The sequence below is a fragment of the Corvus brachyrhynchos genome, unplaced genomic scaffold (assembly GCF_000691975.1).
Source record: "Corvus brachyrhynchos isolate BGI_N302 unplaced genomic scaffold, ASM69197v1 scaffold10, whole genome shotgun sequence".
Lineage (NCBI taxonomy): Eukaryota > Metazoa > Chordata > Aves > Passeriformes > Corvidae > Corvus > Corvus brachyrhynchos.
Window position 1 is genome coordinate 2,994,934 of NW_008236180.1, and position 18,131 is coordinate 3,013,064.

Genomic DNA, 18,131 nt, shown 5'->3' on the forward strand with positions numbered 1-18,131 from the left:
AATGTTTCTGAGGAACTGCCATGAAGCCAATTGTGTATATCTACACTCCCCTTGCCCCCCCCAGGAGTTTGCTTCCTGCAAACCATCACTTTATACCTGCTAAAAATTAAAACATGACCCCCAGAGCAGGTGAGTCATGTTCCTCTGTTCACTCACACAGCGTTTTTCAAAGCAGCTGCTGCACTCATTGAAATGTAATGCATAATGCAGAGGAACTGCCATGAAGCCAATTGTGTATATCTACACTCCCCTTGCCCCCCCCAGGAGTTTGCTTCCTGCAAACCATCACTTTATACCTGCTAAAAATTAAAACATGACCCCCAGAGCAGGTGAGTCATGTTCCTCTGTTCACTCACACAGCGTTTTTCAAAGCAGCTGCTGCACTCATTGAAATGTAATGCATAATGCAAAAATTAATTAGGAGAATTTCGATGAACTTGAAAAGTGAGTAATTCAAAAGCAATGGAAGAAAATATTTCCCATGATCATTTTACTGCTGTGTTCATCAATACATGAAGTCAGCAAATCCTTGCTGTCAAGAATTTAATAAGACTGAGCAAGAGATGGGACATTTGCATGGAATTACACACAACCACAGCAGTCAGAGGTAAACTCCACGTGCCTGGCATTCTCCTGGGACAGCAGCCAAAGGCAGAGTACACAACCAGGGAAAGTAATGGTCCTGTTTTCCTGGAATTCTCCCAGCCCTATTACTCCTACCCTTTGGAATATCAATTCTCTAGCTAAGTCTAGAGAAAGTGTGTTGGGAAATGTACCAAACCTCATGCTTCAGATCTTAAAATTTCCACAGGCAAACAGGGCAAATTAACCCTCATTCCACTGAAGCAATTGGCACTGGCAACAGGAAAGAAATTCCATCCCTGAGGCCTGGCTCTGTATCAGCTGAGCAACATCTGTGTCCTGGCCGACTGTCCATACTGTGGGATAAAGACGAGAGAATTGCACATTAACAGGAAACATAAATCCACAGGCACTTACCCAGAAAGGACCTTGATCTTCACAGCTCCAAGAATGCAGAGGCAGTCTTCAGTGACAACCTGGAACGTGCCAGATTCAAAATTCGTGCATTTAATGTTTGCAGTAATGTTCACCTCCACTAAGATATCAATGAGTTCTGAGAGCAGGCCAACCAAGCTGCAAAAAAGCAAACAGGATGATTCCATCTCTCAGCCTCTACCCAGAGAAACTCACCAAAGCCAGGAGAAACAGACTTCTCCTCCATCTCCTGCAGACCACTACCCATGCTACAAGCCATCTTTTGGTGTCTGTTTTGCTCTGTGACTTTATTACAGGTGAGAAACACCTCAAAACCCTTAAGAGATGCAAAATACGTCAGGATAGGGGTTTCCCTCAACATCCATCCTGAATCCCCCACTCACCAGTTGCCTCTGAGCTGCAGTTTTGCCCCGATGGTCAGCTGGACCCCGATCCCTGGCAGCAGCACCACCGACAGCTTGGGCACCTGGACCTTGATGAGGTGCAGGCTGTGAACAACAGCAAAGGCTGGCACAAATTAAAAACACCTTCCAGCAGCTGAGCAGCTGCACCCAGGGAGGAGCCTACAGCACCCACAGCACTCCAGCCATGTCCAGCTGAAGGCAAAACGATAAGAGACAGCTGACTAAAAGAAGGCAGCCTAGAACCAGATTGAGGTGGAAGCTGACTTTGGAGAGCCATCTGCTTTTTCCCTCTGTGGTCCCTTTTCCCTCCCTCAGTGCCGTCAGGCATTAACAGCACCACCAGAGTTGTCATTCTGCACCTGCACCCATAACCTGCAGTGTCCCTTGCCACCCACACTGCTACCACACAGACAATATTATTCAGGTCAGAATTTCAGTACCACAATAAAACAAGGATAACAGCCCAGGCCAACCATGCCAGGGCAGCTCAGCTCGTCTTGTTCAGAATTGATGCTGAAGGTGCACTCACAGCAAAGCACTTACTCCGTGATGCTGGTGGGAGAGTTCAGCTGACCCCCTTCACCCATGATGTTGGGAACCACGAGACCCTGCAGGTGCTGGTGGATGAGCCCATTATGAATTATGGCATCTGAGAGAACTGGAAAACATCAGTGCGTGAGGACCAGCACGGGCAGCAGTGACCTCTCCCCACTCAGGCAGATCCATCCTGGCACAGCAAAACCCCTCCACTCCCCAAAACTCCTCAGGGAGACGTCAGCTGTCTCCACACAGTCAAATCGCACAGGGATGGTATTTTACAGCTTTGGTGCACTAAACCAAAGCTGCCCTTGGTGAAGTAAACAGGAGGGGCAGCAGTGGAAAGCATCCCAGACTCCCAATTTGAATGTCACAGTTTGGCTTGTGCACTGCCAGGAACACCAGCGACCCCACTCAGAGGCTGGGCTTCCACTCATAACTCATTTTCCCCTTGTCAAAGGGGTTTTGTTTGTTGATTTCTGCCTGTTTATTTTTGCTTTTGGTTTTTGGAGTTTTTTTAGTAGAAGCAACTTGAAACAAGCCTGAACATTGCAAATATTATCATGTCTGCTACTTCACAGCAGTGGTTTGTCAAATATCAGCTGCTCCAATATGGAAATGAGAAACTGAGACAAAAAGAGGAAATAACCCAGATTTAGCCCTGAAATTCTGTGTGGCTGCTTGGTGCTGAAACATGCCCCAGTTCTGGAGCAGAGATTTCCCTGACCCATGAATCTGGCGATGTTCTCAGGGGTTTTGAGCAAAGTCTGCAGCCCTGAGGAATTATGAAATAAAGGTGAAGACACTAAGGCATTTTTACTCCCCATCACAGTCCCACAGAGCTTTCAAAGCAAACACAACCTGTGCCTTTTTGTAGTTACCGTTCTGCATTGCCCGCGGGCTGACAGCACAGGACAGGCCAGACAAGACTTCCTGTGAGGGCGAGAGGAGGCCGCAGAAAAAGATGATTCCAAAAAGCTTCAAAACCATCATCTCCAGAAGGTTCCCCTGCTGGAAAGGGAGATGTCAGAGGGGACAGTGAGGCAAAATACTCTCAGAAGTGACCCCAGTGTCTCTACGGGGAAAGAAGTCAAGCAAGGAATCCCTCCTTTACTCTTTATCCGGATCAAAGGAGACTCTGCTCAAGGCCAGAGCAACAGGACCTTCCTCATGTCCACACACATGGACAGACTCCATGTGTGGGTCAATAAAAGCCCTTTCCTCATCCCTTGTTACTGGCCCAAAATGTTCACACAAAACGAGCCACACTTGACGTTTAAGTTATTTCTGTATCCCTGCAATGCACAGTTACAGGGGTTTTGGTGAGGGGCTTTGCCAAGGGAAGTGTCTGAGGGTTATCCTTGTTCCTTCTACCTGTCAAAAGCAATAAACTAAAGTACAAGTGATAAAAATGAGCTAGCTAGAAGTTATAACTTAATAAATTCTAACATAAATTTAATTATGAAATGGCAGACATGGGGAGGTGATCAGGAGCTTGGTGTCCAGCACAATCTCCAACTAAAGCAGTCAAGCACTTCCAGAATGAGGACCCTGCCACTGCACCTGTCACCCTGCCACCACATCTGTCACCCTGCCACCACACAACCAGTGCACAGAGGGTGTTACCTGACTCAGCTGCAGCCAGCTGGGACGGGCTCTTGGCTCCACTCAGGCTCCTCTGGACTCCTTGAGACTCTGCGATGTCCCTTTTTTTCCCCACAGCTGAGATGAAAGCAGTGGCCCTTATATAAAAGCTGCAGCCAAACAGACACACCTTTTCCACTCAGCCTCCCTGGCCCACAAGCAGCCATCCCTCTGCTGCTTGTGAGCAACACCCAGCTGCCACCTCTCTTGATTTATACAAGGCAACGTCACCACTGACTTGACCCGCTGCCATTCCCCTCTGTGGCCTGCATCACTCAGATGGTGCTTTCCCCCCACCCCCAGTCTGTCATAAAAAGGATGCCCTGCAATGGTGGATCCAGTGGGGATCTCTATGCTTTGAGGAAAACAACATTTTTAGGAAATCATGAGAGTTACTGAAGCATCTAAACCTGGTGGAAGGCTGACGGGGCTGCCTGTACAGGGAGGCAGCACACAGAGCACAGGAATATGGGTTCAAGGAGACTTAGAGCAGGAAACTAACTACTTTTGCCAATCCCTGAGGAGGTGTGAGACTTAAAAGGCTCATTCCTGTTTCAAGTGCAGTCCTGGGAAAAGATTTCCTTGACAAAAAGCAATGTGGAAAAGTTGCAGACATCTGATAAATGTCGGTTTCTTCATTGATTTCAGTTGGATCTGTAAAGTGTCACCAATCCACTGTAAAAAACAAATTTGTATTGAAATGCATAAAGCCAAAGATAAACATAATTTCAAATAAGCAACTCTTATGGTAGCTGAACATTGGTACCAGCAATATGGATTTCAAAGGAAAGTCTCATCCTGCAGGAATGAGACTCTCACCCCTCAGCAGATGCCTTGGCTGGGCTTCACAGAAGTTTCCATTGTGCAGAGCCCCAGGAAGATCTTATCTGAGCACTTTGTTCAGGTCTGGTCACCCATGTTCAACTGGGATGGACTTGGCCAGAAACTGGGCAGCAAAGGGCTGCTGAGAGGGCTGGGGAGCCAGAGAGGGGCCGGTGTGCTCAGCCTCATGGAACATGGAGCAGCAGAGATACAACCATTCTCCGCAAACATGGGAGAGGAGAAGGAGAGGAGGGAGGGAGGCTCAGGGACAAGGTTGGCACAGGAACAAACACAAGCAGATACACCCAGCCTGAATTTAGGAGAAAGCTGCTACCACCACAGTGAGTTTAGGGTTAGCTGTCCCCTGGGAATACAGAAAGCAACAAAAATATACTCAGGATGCTCTTCAGTACAGCACAAGGAATGCTCTTGCAGCAGCAGTGAAGTGCTTGCACCGAGTCCCTCACCGTGTGCTGCCCTGGGCTCAGGCTCAATGGAGCAAACCTCTGCTTGTCACAGAAACTTGTTTTATTTAACACTCAACCTAGACTGCAGTTGATGTGCTGGTGACAGTCTAGTCACAAAATCAGGGGCTGGACTAGATGATCCTAACTGGCAACCTATCCATGCTGCTCCTTTTTGCTGCTTTCAAAGATCCAAATGCACCAGGCTGAGCGGTCACCATGAACACACCCACAGTGAAGTGTTCACGAGCCTGCTCCAGCTGTGTACAGGCTGCAGGAATATCGCTGCTGGCAAAAGCCAGTTGCTGAGCACAAACAAATGTGGATTTCCAGCTGGTTTCAGAGTGCCACTGTGTGTGCAATAAGCACCCGAGTCGCTGTGTACGTGCACATGCACAGCACAACCACACTCTCCCAAGGGATCCTCTCGTTATTCCACAGCAAGAGGCAGAGATCTGTGTCCATACACACACGTCCTGAACCACACCTGAACCACGGCAGTGACAGCAGCTCTGAGGAACACGGCCCATTTTACACACCCTGTCCATATTTCTTCTTGCTCTGTGACTTTTCCTCCTCAGTCATATCCCTTGCCTCCCCTCTCATGTGCCCATATTTCATCCTCTCCTTGCAGCAGTGATTTAGATATCACTTACCAGGAGGCTGGATGCAGTCCTGCAGTGACAGGGGAAGATATATTAAAATAAAGCATTGCAAGAAATTGTAGACGAGATTGTCTCAGCACAACTGCTGGAAAGCAGAAGGGTTCAAGGAAAGACCAACACCCGCAGAGAAGAAATGCTCCAGAGCAGCCTTTGGCATCCTGCACTGCCCCAAGCTTGGGGTTCTGCAAGAAGGCAGGTTAAACAGCAACAAGATCTTTAGAGGAGTAATATTAAAGTAATTAAATATAATAATTTATGAAATATGATTACATTAACTGATTTTTTTTCTCTAATATTCAGAGCCATGGAAGTCTAGGGAAAACTTAGGAGAATTACACCATATAGGTCAAATTAAAATGCTGAGCAACACTGAAGATGAAATAAAATCAGAATTTTTGCACTACATTTTAATGACAGATGGTGGTTTTGAGGCATTCGAGAGGTTTGCGGGCTACAGGAGCACAACTTCTCTTCCCTGGCAAATAAAAAATAAAACTTAAAAAATGAAAAGAGTAACCTCATACTTAAAATTCTTTAATGGGCAAATAGTAACTCCTTATTAAGACTATACATAAACTGAATCCTCTCTCTGGAGGTGAAAAGCCTAAGTCTGGTGGCAGGACTTGCAGGCTGTGATGGAGCTGCTCTGTACACATGTTCAGCCTTTTCCCTCTCAGGGACACCTCCTAGGAGCCTGTGACTGTGTCCAAACAGATATCGTGAACATTAATGAACTGCTCAGCTCAAACATCGATGGAAAGTAACTCCCTGATGCCAACAAGAAGGCAGCAGCTCAGGGGGAAGGAGAAAGCCCTCGGGGAGGAAAATGACCCAGCAAACTGCTGTGCTGGAATAGAAACTGGGAAACGGGCGGGGAGGAACAAAATAAGTTTTAAGCACTGACTGCAGCTGGGCTGTGAACTCCCAGCCTGGTCCCCAGAATGCTGAAGTTCAGGTGATGAATTGTTTACCCCACCCGGCATTTTACTGGGGAACACGGCAACACACTAGATCTGTGCTGGGAGGAGGTTGGGCACCTCAGCCAGGGGCAGCTCAGTCCACAGCCTGGAAAACAGGCAAATGGAAAAGTGCCACTCACTGCTCTGTTCCCTCTGCCTCAATGCGAGCCGGCTTGCTGAAGGGAGAATTCTTCCCACTCCTGTTAATGAAATTGCTCAGGGAAGTGGAAGGAAGGAGCTGTCTCTGAGCTCCCCAATGCAGTGTAACACACTGAATTCAGCACCAGAAACACGGCATTAGTGCAGCACTGTCTCTGTAGAGTCACCTGTGTTCTGGTTGGTTTGGGATGGATGAATCCTCCCAGACTCAGGCTCCAAAACCAATTTCTAGCAACAGGATTTGCCAAAACATTAACTAGAGTCTCCTAGAAAGGAGATGGAAGGTTTTAGTAAGAACTGAAGGATTCAAACCCTCCTCAACTTTTGGGACTCGACTTGAGCCCAGGATTGATGGAAACCCACAATCCCCAGGGCCAGATTTACAGCTGGTTTAGCAGCTCCCATTGTCAGCAGCCCAGGAGGGCAGAGCAGCTTAATTAATACCCGTCACTCCTGCAGCACAGCCAACCTTGCCAAGCTCATGCTGACCCAGGGCTGCTGCTTCGTGCACAAACCCCAGACCCATGGCAGGGTGTGCGTGGGCAGACGTCAGAGTCCTCCTTTCCAGATGTACCTGTGTCTGATCACTCAGCCGTGCAGTTTCCTACATGGGGAACTTGAGAAGCAGGAACATGATCTTGGGGAAGGGCCACAAAGAGAACCTGAGCAGGGAAGACAGGGAGAAGGACACAGAGGCACGGGCAGCAGCTCCAAGGAGCTGCCTGTCAGGAGGAGGGAGAGCAGCAGCATTGATTTCTGGAAGCATCTGCAATGCCAAGCATAAACAGCAAAGCCGAGTAAAATCACTGCCATGAGATAAGCACAGATCGATGTCTCCAGGAATTTTATAGACAGGAAATTTTCTTCTTCTGAGATGCAGACGGAAGCAGGAGGAGCATAATGCTATCAGCCCCCAAAAAGGGACAAACTTCATTAGTCAGATGCAGTGCAGTGAGATAGAAAAGAAATGCACGGAAAAGTGTCACTCACTGGACACTCTGCAGTGCAAAAATGGAGGCAGTTCTGCAGACGTGTCTTCAGCCCTTGCCCAGAGCTCCAACACAACACTGACAGCGGCACAGGCTGGAGGGCTCTCAGGGACACCCAGGGAAGCCTGGGCAGCCTTGGAAATCCCGTCTCAACTGCTTTGGGCAGGCACTGGCTTCACCAAGTTTGGCAATATTTTGTCAGTGTCTGTCACTGCAAAGACCAAGGTGCAGCCAAAGTGCTGCCCTGAGCACCTTTCTGGGTGGGTATTTTGTAGCTGGACTTTCAGGTTTGGCCCATTCCAGGTTTACCCGGGGCATCCTTTCTCAGGTGGCCCCACACAAGGCACACTTGGTGAGCAGAAGAGGTTGTGACCTTCCTGAAGGACTGCCAGGAGCCTCCAGTGATGGACCATGGGGCACACACCAGATGTCTGCCCCGTGTTAGGGGTGCACGGTCAGAGTCATCCCTGGGTTCGGCAGTAGCTGACCTACACCAGCATCTCTCCATCCCCCCCTTCCTGCTGCTGCCCAGCATGCCCCCAGCAGAGCCACGGTAGCCTGGGTTCCTCAGTGATGCAACGTGCACCTCAAAGTCAATTCCAGTTCCATGTTTTAAGCAAATGAATCCCTCTCCTGCTTTCTTCCCATCACTTCCAATCACTCGCACTGCGAGTGCTGTGAACGCCTCAATTCCTCCTCACTCTTCATTCTTCCAATTTATTTTTTGCCTTCCTCCCAGGCTAGAAAATGGATTTCTGTCCATTTTGTTGTCTCAGAAAGTGTTGGCACTGTGGTGCCAGCAAAGACTTTTTAAATAAAGACAGCTAATTCTATTTGACTGAAGGATAGCGACACAGACTCAAAGTCATGTTTCTGCCTTGCCTGAGGTTTGGGGAAGCTTTACTTTACAAAAAGGAAAGCAGTATTGAGTGAAATTGTCCTTGATCGTCTCCATTAATTCCTGAGAAGAATTAGCAGCAGCTTTATATTACATTCATACATCTTCTGGAAGTAAAGATTTCAGGCTTTCTGTCTTATTCACAGCTTTTAATAGAGACTTGACACGGTCTCTTCGGACACATCATCAGCACAGGTGGCAGAATTAGTGCCCTGCTTTGTCCAGATGCTCCTCAGGGGATAAATTACAGCCCTGCAGGCAGGCAGGGTTTGGAGTCAGCGTTATGGAAATAAATGCTTATATCCAGGAAGACACGGACTGCTCTAAAGAAATTGCAGCTGAAAACAGAGAGTGAGTTCATGTTAAACAAACCTTGCTGATGAGTTAATTAGCCTGACGAACACAGATGAAGTCTAACTCACCCAGGTGCCATTTCCCTTCCATCAGTTTGGTGATGGTGTGTCGATCCTGTCTCGGGGCAGAAGCATCAAAACAATCGATGTGGTTCCGAAAGGAGGAGACAAAGAGGCAATAAAGGACAAAGAGACATTAAAATCCCGAGCAGGCTGGAGGGCAAAGAACAGTGTCACACCTCCCGCGGGGCTCAGCATCCCAGTTCACACCTACAGCTGGTGCTGCTATTTGTGAGCACCCATCCCGTGTCCCATGCACCGAGGAGTCGCCACATATCCCACGCTTCCTCCCTGGGTCCCCATGCTTCCACACCGAAGAGCCATTCCAGTGCAAAAATGGGCGAGGAGCTCAGCTCCCGGAGAGGGAAAGCGGGGCCGGGAGTGAGGAGCAGCCCCAGCGCGCAGGGCAGGGGGTGCACGGGCCCAGAGCTAACCTGGGGAGAGGTTCTGCTCACGGGCTGGTGAAATACACCCACGTAGCGCGTAGCGCAGAGGAGCACCAAGGAGAGGCCGCGGGGAACACGCCGGGAGCAGGGAGAGCGACTCGGCGGACGCCCAGCGCGGGGCTGGGCCCCGGGAAAGGGCGCACGGGGCAGGGCAGGGCGACAGGAGGGTGCTGGTGAAACGCTGGGGTTTTGGAGCTGGAACGGAAAATACACTGGTTTGAAGGTTTCGCAAAAAAGGGTTCATGAAGGGGATAAAGCTCCTTAAAGCAATTCCCAGTGCGGGCAGATCGATTCCTGTACGCCAAACGTAGTACAGACAAAATAGAGAGAGACCATTTAATTCCCCTTTCACTAAGAAGACACATTTGATACCGATCTGACACAGGTAAGGAGCAAGATGCCAGCCCTGAGCATAGACGCAGCCCAGGGGCTTGGGGCAGGGCCAGGTACCTCACACTACAGCATCACAAATACACACTCAGAGTGATGGGGATGGACTTTTTAGCAGGGCCTGTTCCCTAACAAAGGGAAGATTTAGACTAGAGATAAGGATGAAGAATTTTACAATGAGGTTGGTAAGACACTGGCACAGGTTGGCGAGAGAAGCTGTGGCTGCCCCATCCCTGGAAGTGCCCAAGATCAGGATAGACAGGGCTTGAAGCAACCTTGTCTAGTGGAATATGTCCCTGCCTATGGCAGGGGCATTGGACTAGATGACTTTGGAAGGTCCCTTTCAACCCAAACCGTTCCATGATTCTAAGTTACAAAAAAAAACGTGGCTCAAGGCTGATTTTCCGCAGACAGTAAAAGCAAAACTTTGATAGCACAGATTGATCTGTTAACAGCATCCATTAACACAGCAGAGCTCCTCACATGCACAAAGGGACACTCACTGGCACAGCCATGCCGAAGGTCCCGGCCACCCCACACTCTGTGGCAAAGAACCACGTGTCCTCCACCTGCACAGCAGCAAGGAAGATGTCATGGTTAAAAACTCACTGCAATACTAATTAAAACCAAAATAAGCTTTTACAGTTGCTTTTAGCATCCCATCACTGAGCAAGAAATACCCTTTGTAAACATTTGGGGGCACAGGTGCTTACAACTGGACTTTGTGCTTGACATCACCACATGCTCCACCAAGGTTTTTCAGCTGCATCACCCCGATACCCAAACACTGAATCACAGCGTGCAGCCCTCCAAACTGTCTTCAAAATGAAGAACAGGATTTTTCACGGCATCACCAGGATCTGGGAATTTCCAACAGCCTCTCCTGACTGCAGATGCTCAGACCGTAAATAATCACTACACGTTTTTGCTGCCACTGATATTTTCTCGCCCAAGGCAGCCACTTGCTGGCCTGCCTCCGAGATAAGGCTGGGGAGCTTCACAGGGTTTGGGCACTTTGAGTGGAATCTTCTCAACATCAAAGTCCCAGGAGGGTTTTTAGTGAGGCTTTAGAACCAAGCTAAGGATTTTTAATGTGCCATACAGCACCCAGCATCAAAGGGACAGTGTCTGCAGAGGCCTGCTGTTAACAAAGTCACCGATAGCACAGGAATATGGCTGAACTAAACAGCTTTATCACCACTATTTTGAGCAACTTTTATGTACAGGAGATGAGCACTCCGGAGGTTTACTCAGAGCAGAGAATCTGAATAAAAAAACCTGACTCCCCTCTTTGCCATGTGAAATTAGTCAGATGGAAATGAGGAGCTGAGAATCTTTGAGCTTGTGCCGTGCAGCTCAGTATAAATATTCTCATTGAATTATGACATTTTGCACGGAATCAAGGTCATCAGCAGCAGCTGGCAGGAGAGCTCTGCTCCTCCAGCCTTGCTATTTCAGGATGCAATTGGTTTTTCTCTCCCAGCAGAAGTTATTGTAAGCAGAGGCTTGCTGGGCTGTCAGGGGAGGGGTGTGTTCAGCACGCTCATGGGCAGCAGGAGCATTGCTGCACGTGAAATACGCTGCGTGTGAAACTCTGGTAACACCAACCAGCACCCTGCAAATCCCTCCCTCCTGCTGTTCATTTCTTCCCAGGAACGACGAGCATCCTGTCATTCACACCAAATTCCCCACGTGCCTCTGACACAGGGCTCTCCAGAACTAGTGGTGAAGAGGCTTGTGAGGAGACCCCAGGACTGAGGGGTGACGGCGCTGCCTTGACCAAGTGACAGCGACAGTGAGGGCAGCACAGCACCTCCACGCCAGTGAAGGGCACAGGTTTGGCAGCCAAACACAGCTCACACACAGGAATCCAGCCCTGCTCCTGCACAGTGAGCTGGAACACTCTCAGAAACACAAGCTGTTTTCCTGGGAGCTGGAGCAAATACACGTTTTCCACCAGTTGCCTCTATTTTTTTAGAGAATAAGTAAGGTAAGCAAGGGCAAAGCAAAACCCTGTGGCAGAGCAGGGTCCAAGGCTCCCCTCTGCAGCATTCCACACCAAACAAAGGTGAAACACCTGCTGCCTCACCCAGGTGAGTGGGCATTAAGGAAATAACACAGCAAACACTGTGGCAGTGGCCATTTGTCCCGCTGCAATACAATGACAATTTCAGAACCACACGATTCTCACTTGTTTTTGCCAAGCCCTGATGCAAGGAGGAGATAAGACACCTTGAGACCTAATTTTTTAAAAATTTTTAAAGTAACGGTCTCCAGCATCTTTTCAGACCAGTAGGCACCGTCCCTACAGATGTTGTGGCCCCATTACTGAGCATGACACTGACTGCATTTGTGCAAAGCAGCAGGTCTGAATTCAGAGGCTTTGGACAGCCGCTCCCCAGCCCTCCTGCTTGGCCAGCCCCAGATATCTGCTGTGCACCACAGCTGGGTGGTTGCAGGGCTCCTGGCTGCCACACAGCTGAGAAAATCAAACTAATATTATTAAGTTAATGCCAGCCCTGGGTGCCTCCACTAGCGATCAAAGCCACCTTCGGCTTCACCAACACACCATCACTTGTAAAAAGCTGAGCTGAAACAGTATTTCATGGCTTGAATTGCTTCAAATCCCCCAGGAACAAGTGTCAGGGCTTTCAATAGCTATAGTGCTAATAATAAAACAGGGACCTCTTCCAGTATCACAGCACAAACAGTAGTTATTTCTCTCTCAAAGCTTTGATTCCTAAAACCTTTCTTACATTCAGCTTGACATCAAAACACCCATCTCATTCACTCAGGCTGTCACAGGAGAGTTGTGTGCTGCTATTAGAATTAGCCCTGAGGTGAATTAAGAACAGTCTGTAATGATGTTCCACTACAGCAACTTTATTTCTACCAAACCAAGTAAATGAGCAATATTTTATCTGATGTGCCTTGGCTCAGCAGAGAACGGCAGCTGCTCCCCTTATGATTTATTGAATGGATGTTGTCTAAATAGCCAAAGCTGGTCTCTGAAGCCAGCCACAAAAACTCCCATTCCTAACAGCCCAGCAGAGATAGGAGAGGGATGTTCAAGTTCTGGATAGTGACAAGTTTGGACATGAACAATTTTATTTGCAATTTTTCCCCCATAAACAAAATGCACCAACAAGAAGTTGTATTAAAAAAAAAAAAAATCTGTAAATATTGATGCTCAACAGCTGGCAGCAGATGCAGGGCACAGACAAAGTTCTTCCTGTACAGAAGTAACAGAGTCCAGCACAGACAGGGAGTTTTGGGTGTTCAAAATACTGCCAGCAGATGGGGATGGGGGAAAGGAAAGGTGGAGGGGTCAGGGAAAGATGGAACTTGGAATGTCTTTGGGAGTGGTACAGGCAACACATCCCAGCACCAACACCAACAAAGCAGCACTCTGGAGCTTTCCCGCAGCCTGGGTGTGTTTAATCAGCAATTCCACAGAGTATGGTGGGTATGGTGGGTCCCTGCACCCATCACCCCAGAGCAGCAGCCCCAGCACCACAGTGAGGTGAGCAGGAAGAGAAGGGAAATAAAGAAATCACAGGGGCACCCACCCTCCAGCAAGCAGGACTGCAGCAGACACAGCTGAAGTGGGATTTGGGGCTTCTGGAAAACTGGCAGGGGGAAATGGATGCTCACATCAACGATTAAAATGTGGGATATTCTGCCAAAGGACATCTCCTAAGCCAAGAAGTTGATGAGATGCAAAACAGGTCTGGACATTCACACGGACACCAAGGACACAGGGAAGCATTGCAAGAGCAGCAGCACATGTCGTGGATATCACACTTCATGGATATCACACCTCAGTGGGCTCTGACTCCCAGAGACTCTGACACCAGAACGGCGAGGGGAGGCAGGTGGGTGCTTTAACACGTGCTGCAAAGTGCTGGTACCTCTGCAGGGCCTGACAGCAAGAGCTGCCTTCGAGGAGTGACAGTCCCGAGGGGTGGAGATGATCCATTTGGGGTGTTTTAATTCTTTTAAAGCCAGAGCAAAGGGAAAAGCTGATGAGGGCAGAGCAAAATCCTGACCAGGCAGCAAGTGCCCGGTATGGGCACTGCTGGGATTCGTGCCCTGAGAGAGGAAAACTGCCCCAATATTTATAGCCTGAGGAATGCCAAGCACTTCATTCCACACAGTAGCTGAATGTTTGCTCCAGGAGAAGAACTGGGAGCAGGGGTCTCCGGGGATGAGGGACTGAAGGGCCTCCAGACCGTACTGGGAAGACACCAGTCCCAGGAGTTCCCATCTGTGGAATTTCTGATTAAACGCCCCCAGGCTGGGGGAAAGCCCCAGAGTGCTGCTTTGTTTGTGTCAGTCAGCACCTCAGCCCAGTCTGATGAAACAGGGAAGCCTTGAGGGAAAACAGATTAAAACCTTCACCAAAAGCTCACAAAGGCTTGTCCTGATGCCAGTTCAAGTCCCTGTCAGCAGATTCCCAAACCAAAACAGCCTTTGATGCCAGCTGGGCACACATTCCCCACAATATTTCACTCCAAGGCTATAAAAACAACAACAAAAAGAATTTCTCTGATACTTTGCCCTTGACTAATGTGCACTTACTGAAATAAATAACCACCTGGTCTTGCCATTGAAGAGCAGCACAAACATTGCCACAAGCAGATTATTGACCAGAAGTACAGAAGCCAAGTTATAAACAGCTTCATAATTCAATAAACAGAACTGTAAAGCATTTCCAAACAGACCATACAAACTTCACTATACCTGCCTCCAACAAAGGAAGTCAAATACCTATTTGTGAATTCTAACTCCCTATTTTCTATGCCATTCAGCACAAAGAAGAAAAAGAATCAAGATAAAGAGAGGGCATATTTTAGCTGTACAGGATTTATCCATTCAATTTACATTTGAATCAATTATCCAGGCGAAGCTCGAACACTGCCAATGTGATTTAGGTGGCTGAACACACATCATAAATAGTGCAGCATTCAAGTCATATAATCCGTGCCTCCCGTTCCTGGATCGCTCCACAAGCAGGGAGAGTATCCCAACTCACAGCGTGCCATTATTTCCGAGTAGGAGTGTGCTTTGCTACAGCTACAGCTCGGAGCAGAGCCTCTGAAACCTCTCAGACAAAGCCCTGGCTAACATCCAGCCCAGTGGATTAGGGATAAACCCCTGGAAGGCTGGGCCAAGCCCCCAGCTCGGACAGGACTGAGCAGGGCAGGGCAGGGCCCCACCTGGCTGGGCTGGACATTTGTCACTTAACGAGCACTGAGGTCATTGATGGCTCCTGGGGTGGGAGAGCCCCTCGATCCTGCTGTGCCCACAGCTAATGGCACAGAGCTGCCTCTTGCAGGTTGTGACAGCTCACCCTGCACCTCAGGATTCCCTTTTTCTGGCTGTAGTTGTGGCACACAATGCATCTCTCTGAGAAAAACAGATGAGAAAACTCAACTCATTTCACAACCACAGAGCGGAACCTCTCCTCTGCTCTTCTCCAGCAGAACGTTTCTATGCTGCAACAGAGTTTAGCTTTGTACAAACGCAAGAAAGGAGACAAAGAATTATGAAGCCATGTATCCCATTAGCATCCAAATGCAGCTGTGGAGGCAAGGGGTTTTTCTGAAGATAAGGTGTTTTTGAAACAGTACTAGGAGGAGGAAAAATTTCATTTATGAAACGCATTTTTCACAGACCTGAAATCCGCAGCGCATTATAAAACTGAATTTGTTGCTGTTGTTTTTATTTTACAGCATTAATCACTAAAGGCTTGCTTAGGTGGGCAGGAAAAATCCATCTCCCATTGTATTAACTTCACACAATTTAAGAAGCCTTTCAAGGGCCACATAAATGCAAGTAAACACTCCCAAGTCTGGCTGGTCCTGCACTGGCCGGGCACACAGATGCTGGAAGAACATCAGCTGGGCTTGTCAGACACTCCAGAGGTGGAGAGCACTTAAATCCTGGAGCTCCATCATCCACCACTTGATTTAAAGTCTGTAGGAAATGAGCTTTCCCAGAACACCATTTCCTGTGGGATGGAGAATGAGAGGCGATTCACCCTTTATCCCAGAGGATTACCTGTGCCCGGGGGGCAGCAAATACCCTTAGATCCTGAGCGATGGGATCTTTCCACCTTTGAGATTTCTGTGAATTAACAAACACAAAGACCCCACACATTTGGCCTCCCCAGTCTTACATTAAGGTTTCACCAGAACAAGTGCACAGAGTGAAGGGAAGAGCCAGAAACTCTTCCGTATTTGCTAAAGCAGATGTGCAGTAACAACACAGAATTCCTACCCCAGTGACAACATACTGCTTTTAGTCAATTCCTAGTAAAATTATCTTGTTCCAGTGTGGAGGAACAGATGGATTTGCTACATCATCTGGAGATAAACAGACCCGGGTCAGGTGTAGGCAGAAACACACATCAGAGCTTTGGAATTTTACTGCTCACTCCCCCAGACAACCACATTTTCATACAATATACATAAACATTGCTTTGGCACATGAACAGCACAGCCTAAGAGCCAAACTGATGATTGTGTATGTGCGAGGTTCCTAAAGCCCAGCTTGACTTTTAGGAATCAACACAAATACAAAATCCAATTGCTCCAGCGAAGAACACACACTTCACTGCTCCAAAAGGGGGATTTAAAAAAAAAAAGCAGCCAAAACCAACCAGCCAAAAAAAAACAACCAAACCCTCTTGGCTTGTATAATTTCAATTTCGTATGAGGAGCAATCAGGGAAGAAAACGTCCCTGTGGACTTGCAATCGATTTCCAGAACAAAAGCTCCCATGGGATCTTGAAGGAGGTTCATCTGAAAAACAAAAGATGACCTTCTAGGCCAGTCACAAGAACACATCGCTGCAATCCTACCCCAGCAGGATGGGGATTTATGCGAGAGAGGCTTTGCACATCATTGCCACGTTAGCAGGAGCTGGTGTGAAAGCTGTTCTGGCATTGTCACAGCTTTGTCGCCCGCCTACCCCAGCCTCTGGGAGCGGCTCTCACACAGCTGCTCGCAGAAAATGTGAGGAAACTGTTGGGAAACTTCAGCCTCACGACAGACACTGAGCTCGCACTTACCTCCCCAGGCATTTCAGAGCAGTAATTATGGGTGGCTTGGGCACACACATGCTTTCCCCTTTCTGAAATGCAATTACAGCTGCAGAGAAGCAGGAGATTTATGGAGGGAACACCAGAAGAATCAATATATCAGCCCAGGTGGAAGACGACCATGATTTTGAGCTGCTGCTGAACTACACTAAACCACCTAAATTAACTTAATTAGGTGTCAAAACAAGTTTACTTGATATATAAGAGATATTTGTTTTAAAAAACCTCTGAGTCCAGTTTAAAAAAGCAGGTTTGGCTCTCAATCAACATAGCTCCTCCGACCAAGTTTTAAAGACTGCAAGTACCATGAGACACAGACATTTTATAGCTCATCTCAAAGTTATATTTAGATAACAGGGATTCAGCAATTTACAGACAAAATCAAATCAGAAATATCAGCCAACTGATTCAAGAGAAAATAAGGAGGCAGTCTAGGTTGAAAGGTGACCTTTACATGTCTGAGCTTCAGTACTGCCACAATTAGCTGTCCACATATCTGGATGGTGACAGCCACTTCGGAAGATATTTTATGTATATAGGTGTGTATATATATAGATACATATATATATATGTATACATATAAAGAACTTACTCCATTCCCTCCTTCCTCCTTTTCCATAAGTTTTTCGCTTTAGGGCAACATTTCAGAACACAGTAACTTCTCCAAGCAATTAGTGACCACTCCCACCGCGGTGCGCTCAGTCCTGAAGCCGGTGAGAGATGTGAGCGCAGCTGGAACAGGCACATTGCAAATGGGGTGCCCACAGCATTGCAGCCCATAACAAACACCCCGACAGATCAGGAAAGCACCAGGGCAGCTCCCCACCAGCATCATCAGGGCACAAGGACACCTGAAAAGAAGCATCATATACAATTTCTATAGTACAGCAGCTCCTATGTCCAACGGAGAAGCAGCTGAAAACATGAGAATGTTATTGCATTCCAGGCTTGGGGATTTAAGCTTAAGTCAGGGAAAAAAACCAGGCCTAATTGTTCTGCTTTTAGAGGTGGCAGGGTCTCACCTGTGCTGTCACACATGGTTTCAGAGAGGCTGTTATTCATTAGCAGCGCAGACAGAGCGGAGATCTCCTCCTGCTGCAGAGCTGGGGCACAGAGGGTGACGCGCTGCTCAAACACAGGCTGCTCAGGAGGGCTCGGGGTGTGACACACCTACAGCTCCCACAGGGATCCCCCTGATGCAGCCCCGGGCAGGTGACAT

At 48.1% G+C, this 18,131-nt stretch overlaps 1 protein-coding gene across 2 annotated transcripts in view; it reads right to left on the bottom strand.

Moving 5' to 3' along the window:
- The window catches only part of LOC103617507 (BPI fold-containing family B member 4), a 16,803-nt gene extending 7,262 nt beyond the window's left edge, over positions 1-9,541 (bottom strand). Inside the window, exons 1-7 of one of the 2 annotated variants that reach the window (XM_017733413.1) lie at positions 9,406-9,541; positions 8,981-9,026; positions 3,585-3,712; positions 2,840-2,969; positions 1,965-2,079; positions 1,401-1,505; positions 1,000-1,155 (exon numbers count right to left, since the gene is read on the bottom strand). In XM_017733413.1, the coding sequence (XP_017588902.1) occupies positions 1,000-1,155; positions 1,401-1,505; positions 1,965-2,079; positions 2,840-2,951 (488 nt within the window). In that variant the 5' untranslated portion in view covers positions 2,952-2,969; positions 3,585-3,712; positions 8,981-9,026; positions 9,406-9,541. Of the gene's footprint in view, positions 1-999; positions 1,156-1,400; positions 1,506-1,964; positions 2,080-2,839; positions 2,970-3,584; positions 3,713-8,980; positions 9,386-9,405 lie in introns of those variants that run through there. The other variant, XM_008635805.2, reaches the window with a different exon arrangement.
- Positions 9,542-18,131: the final 8,590 nt, after the last annotated feature.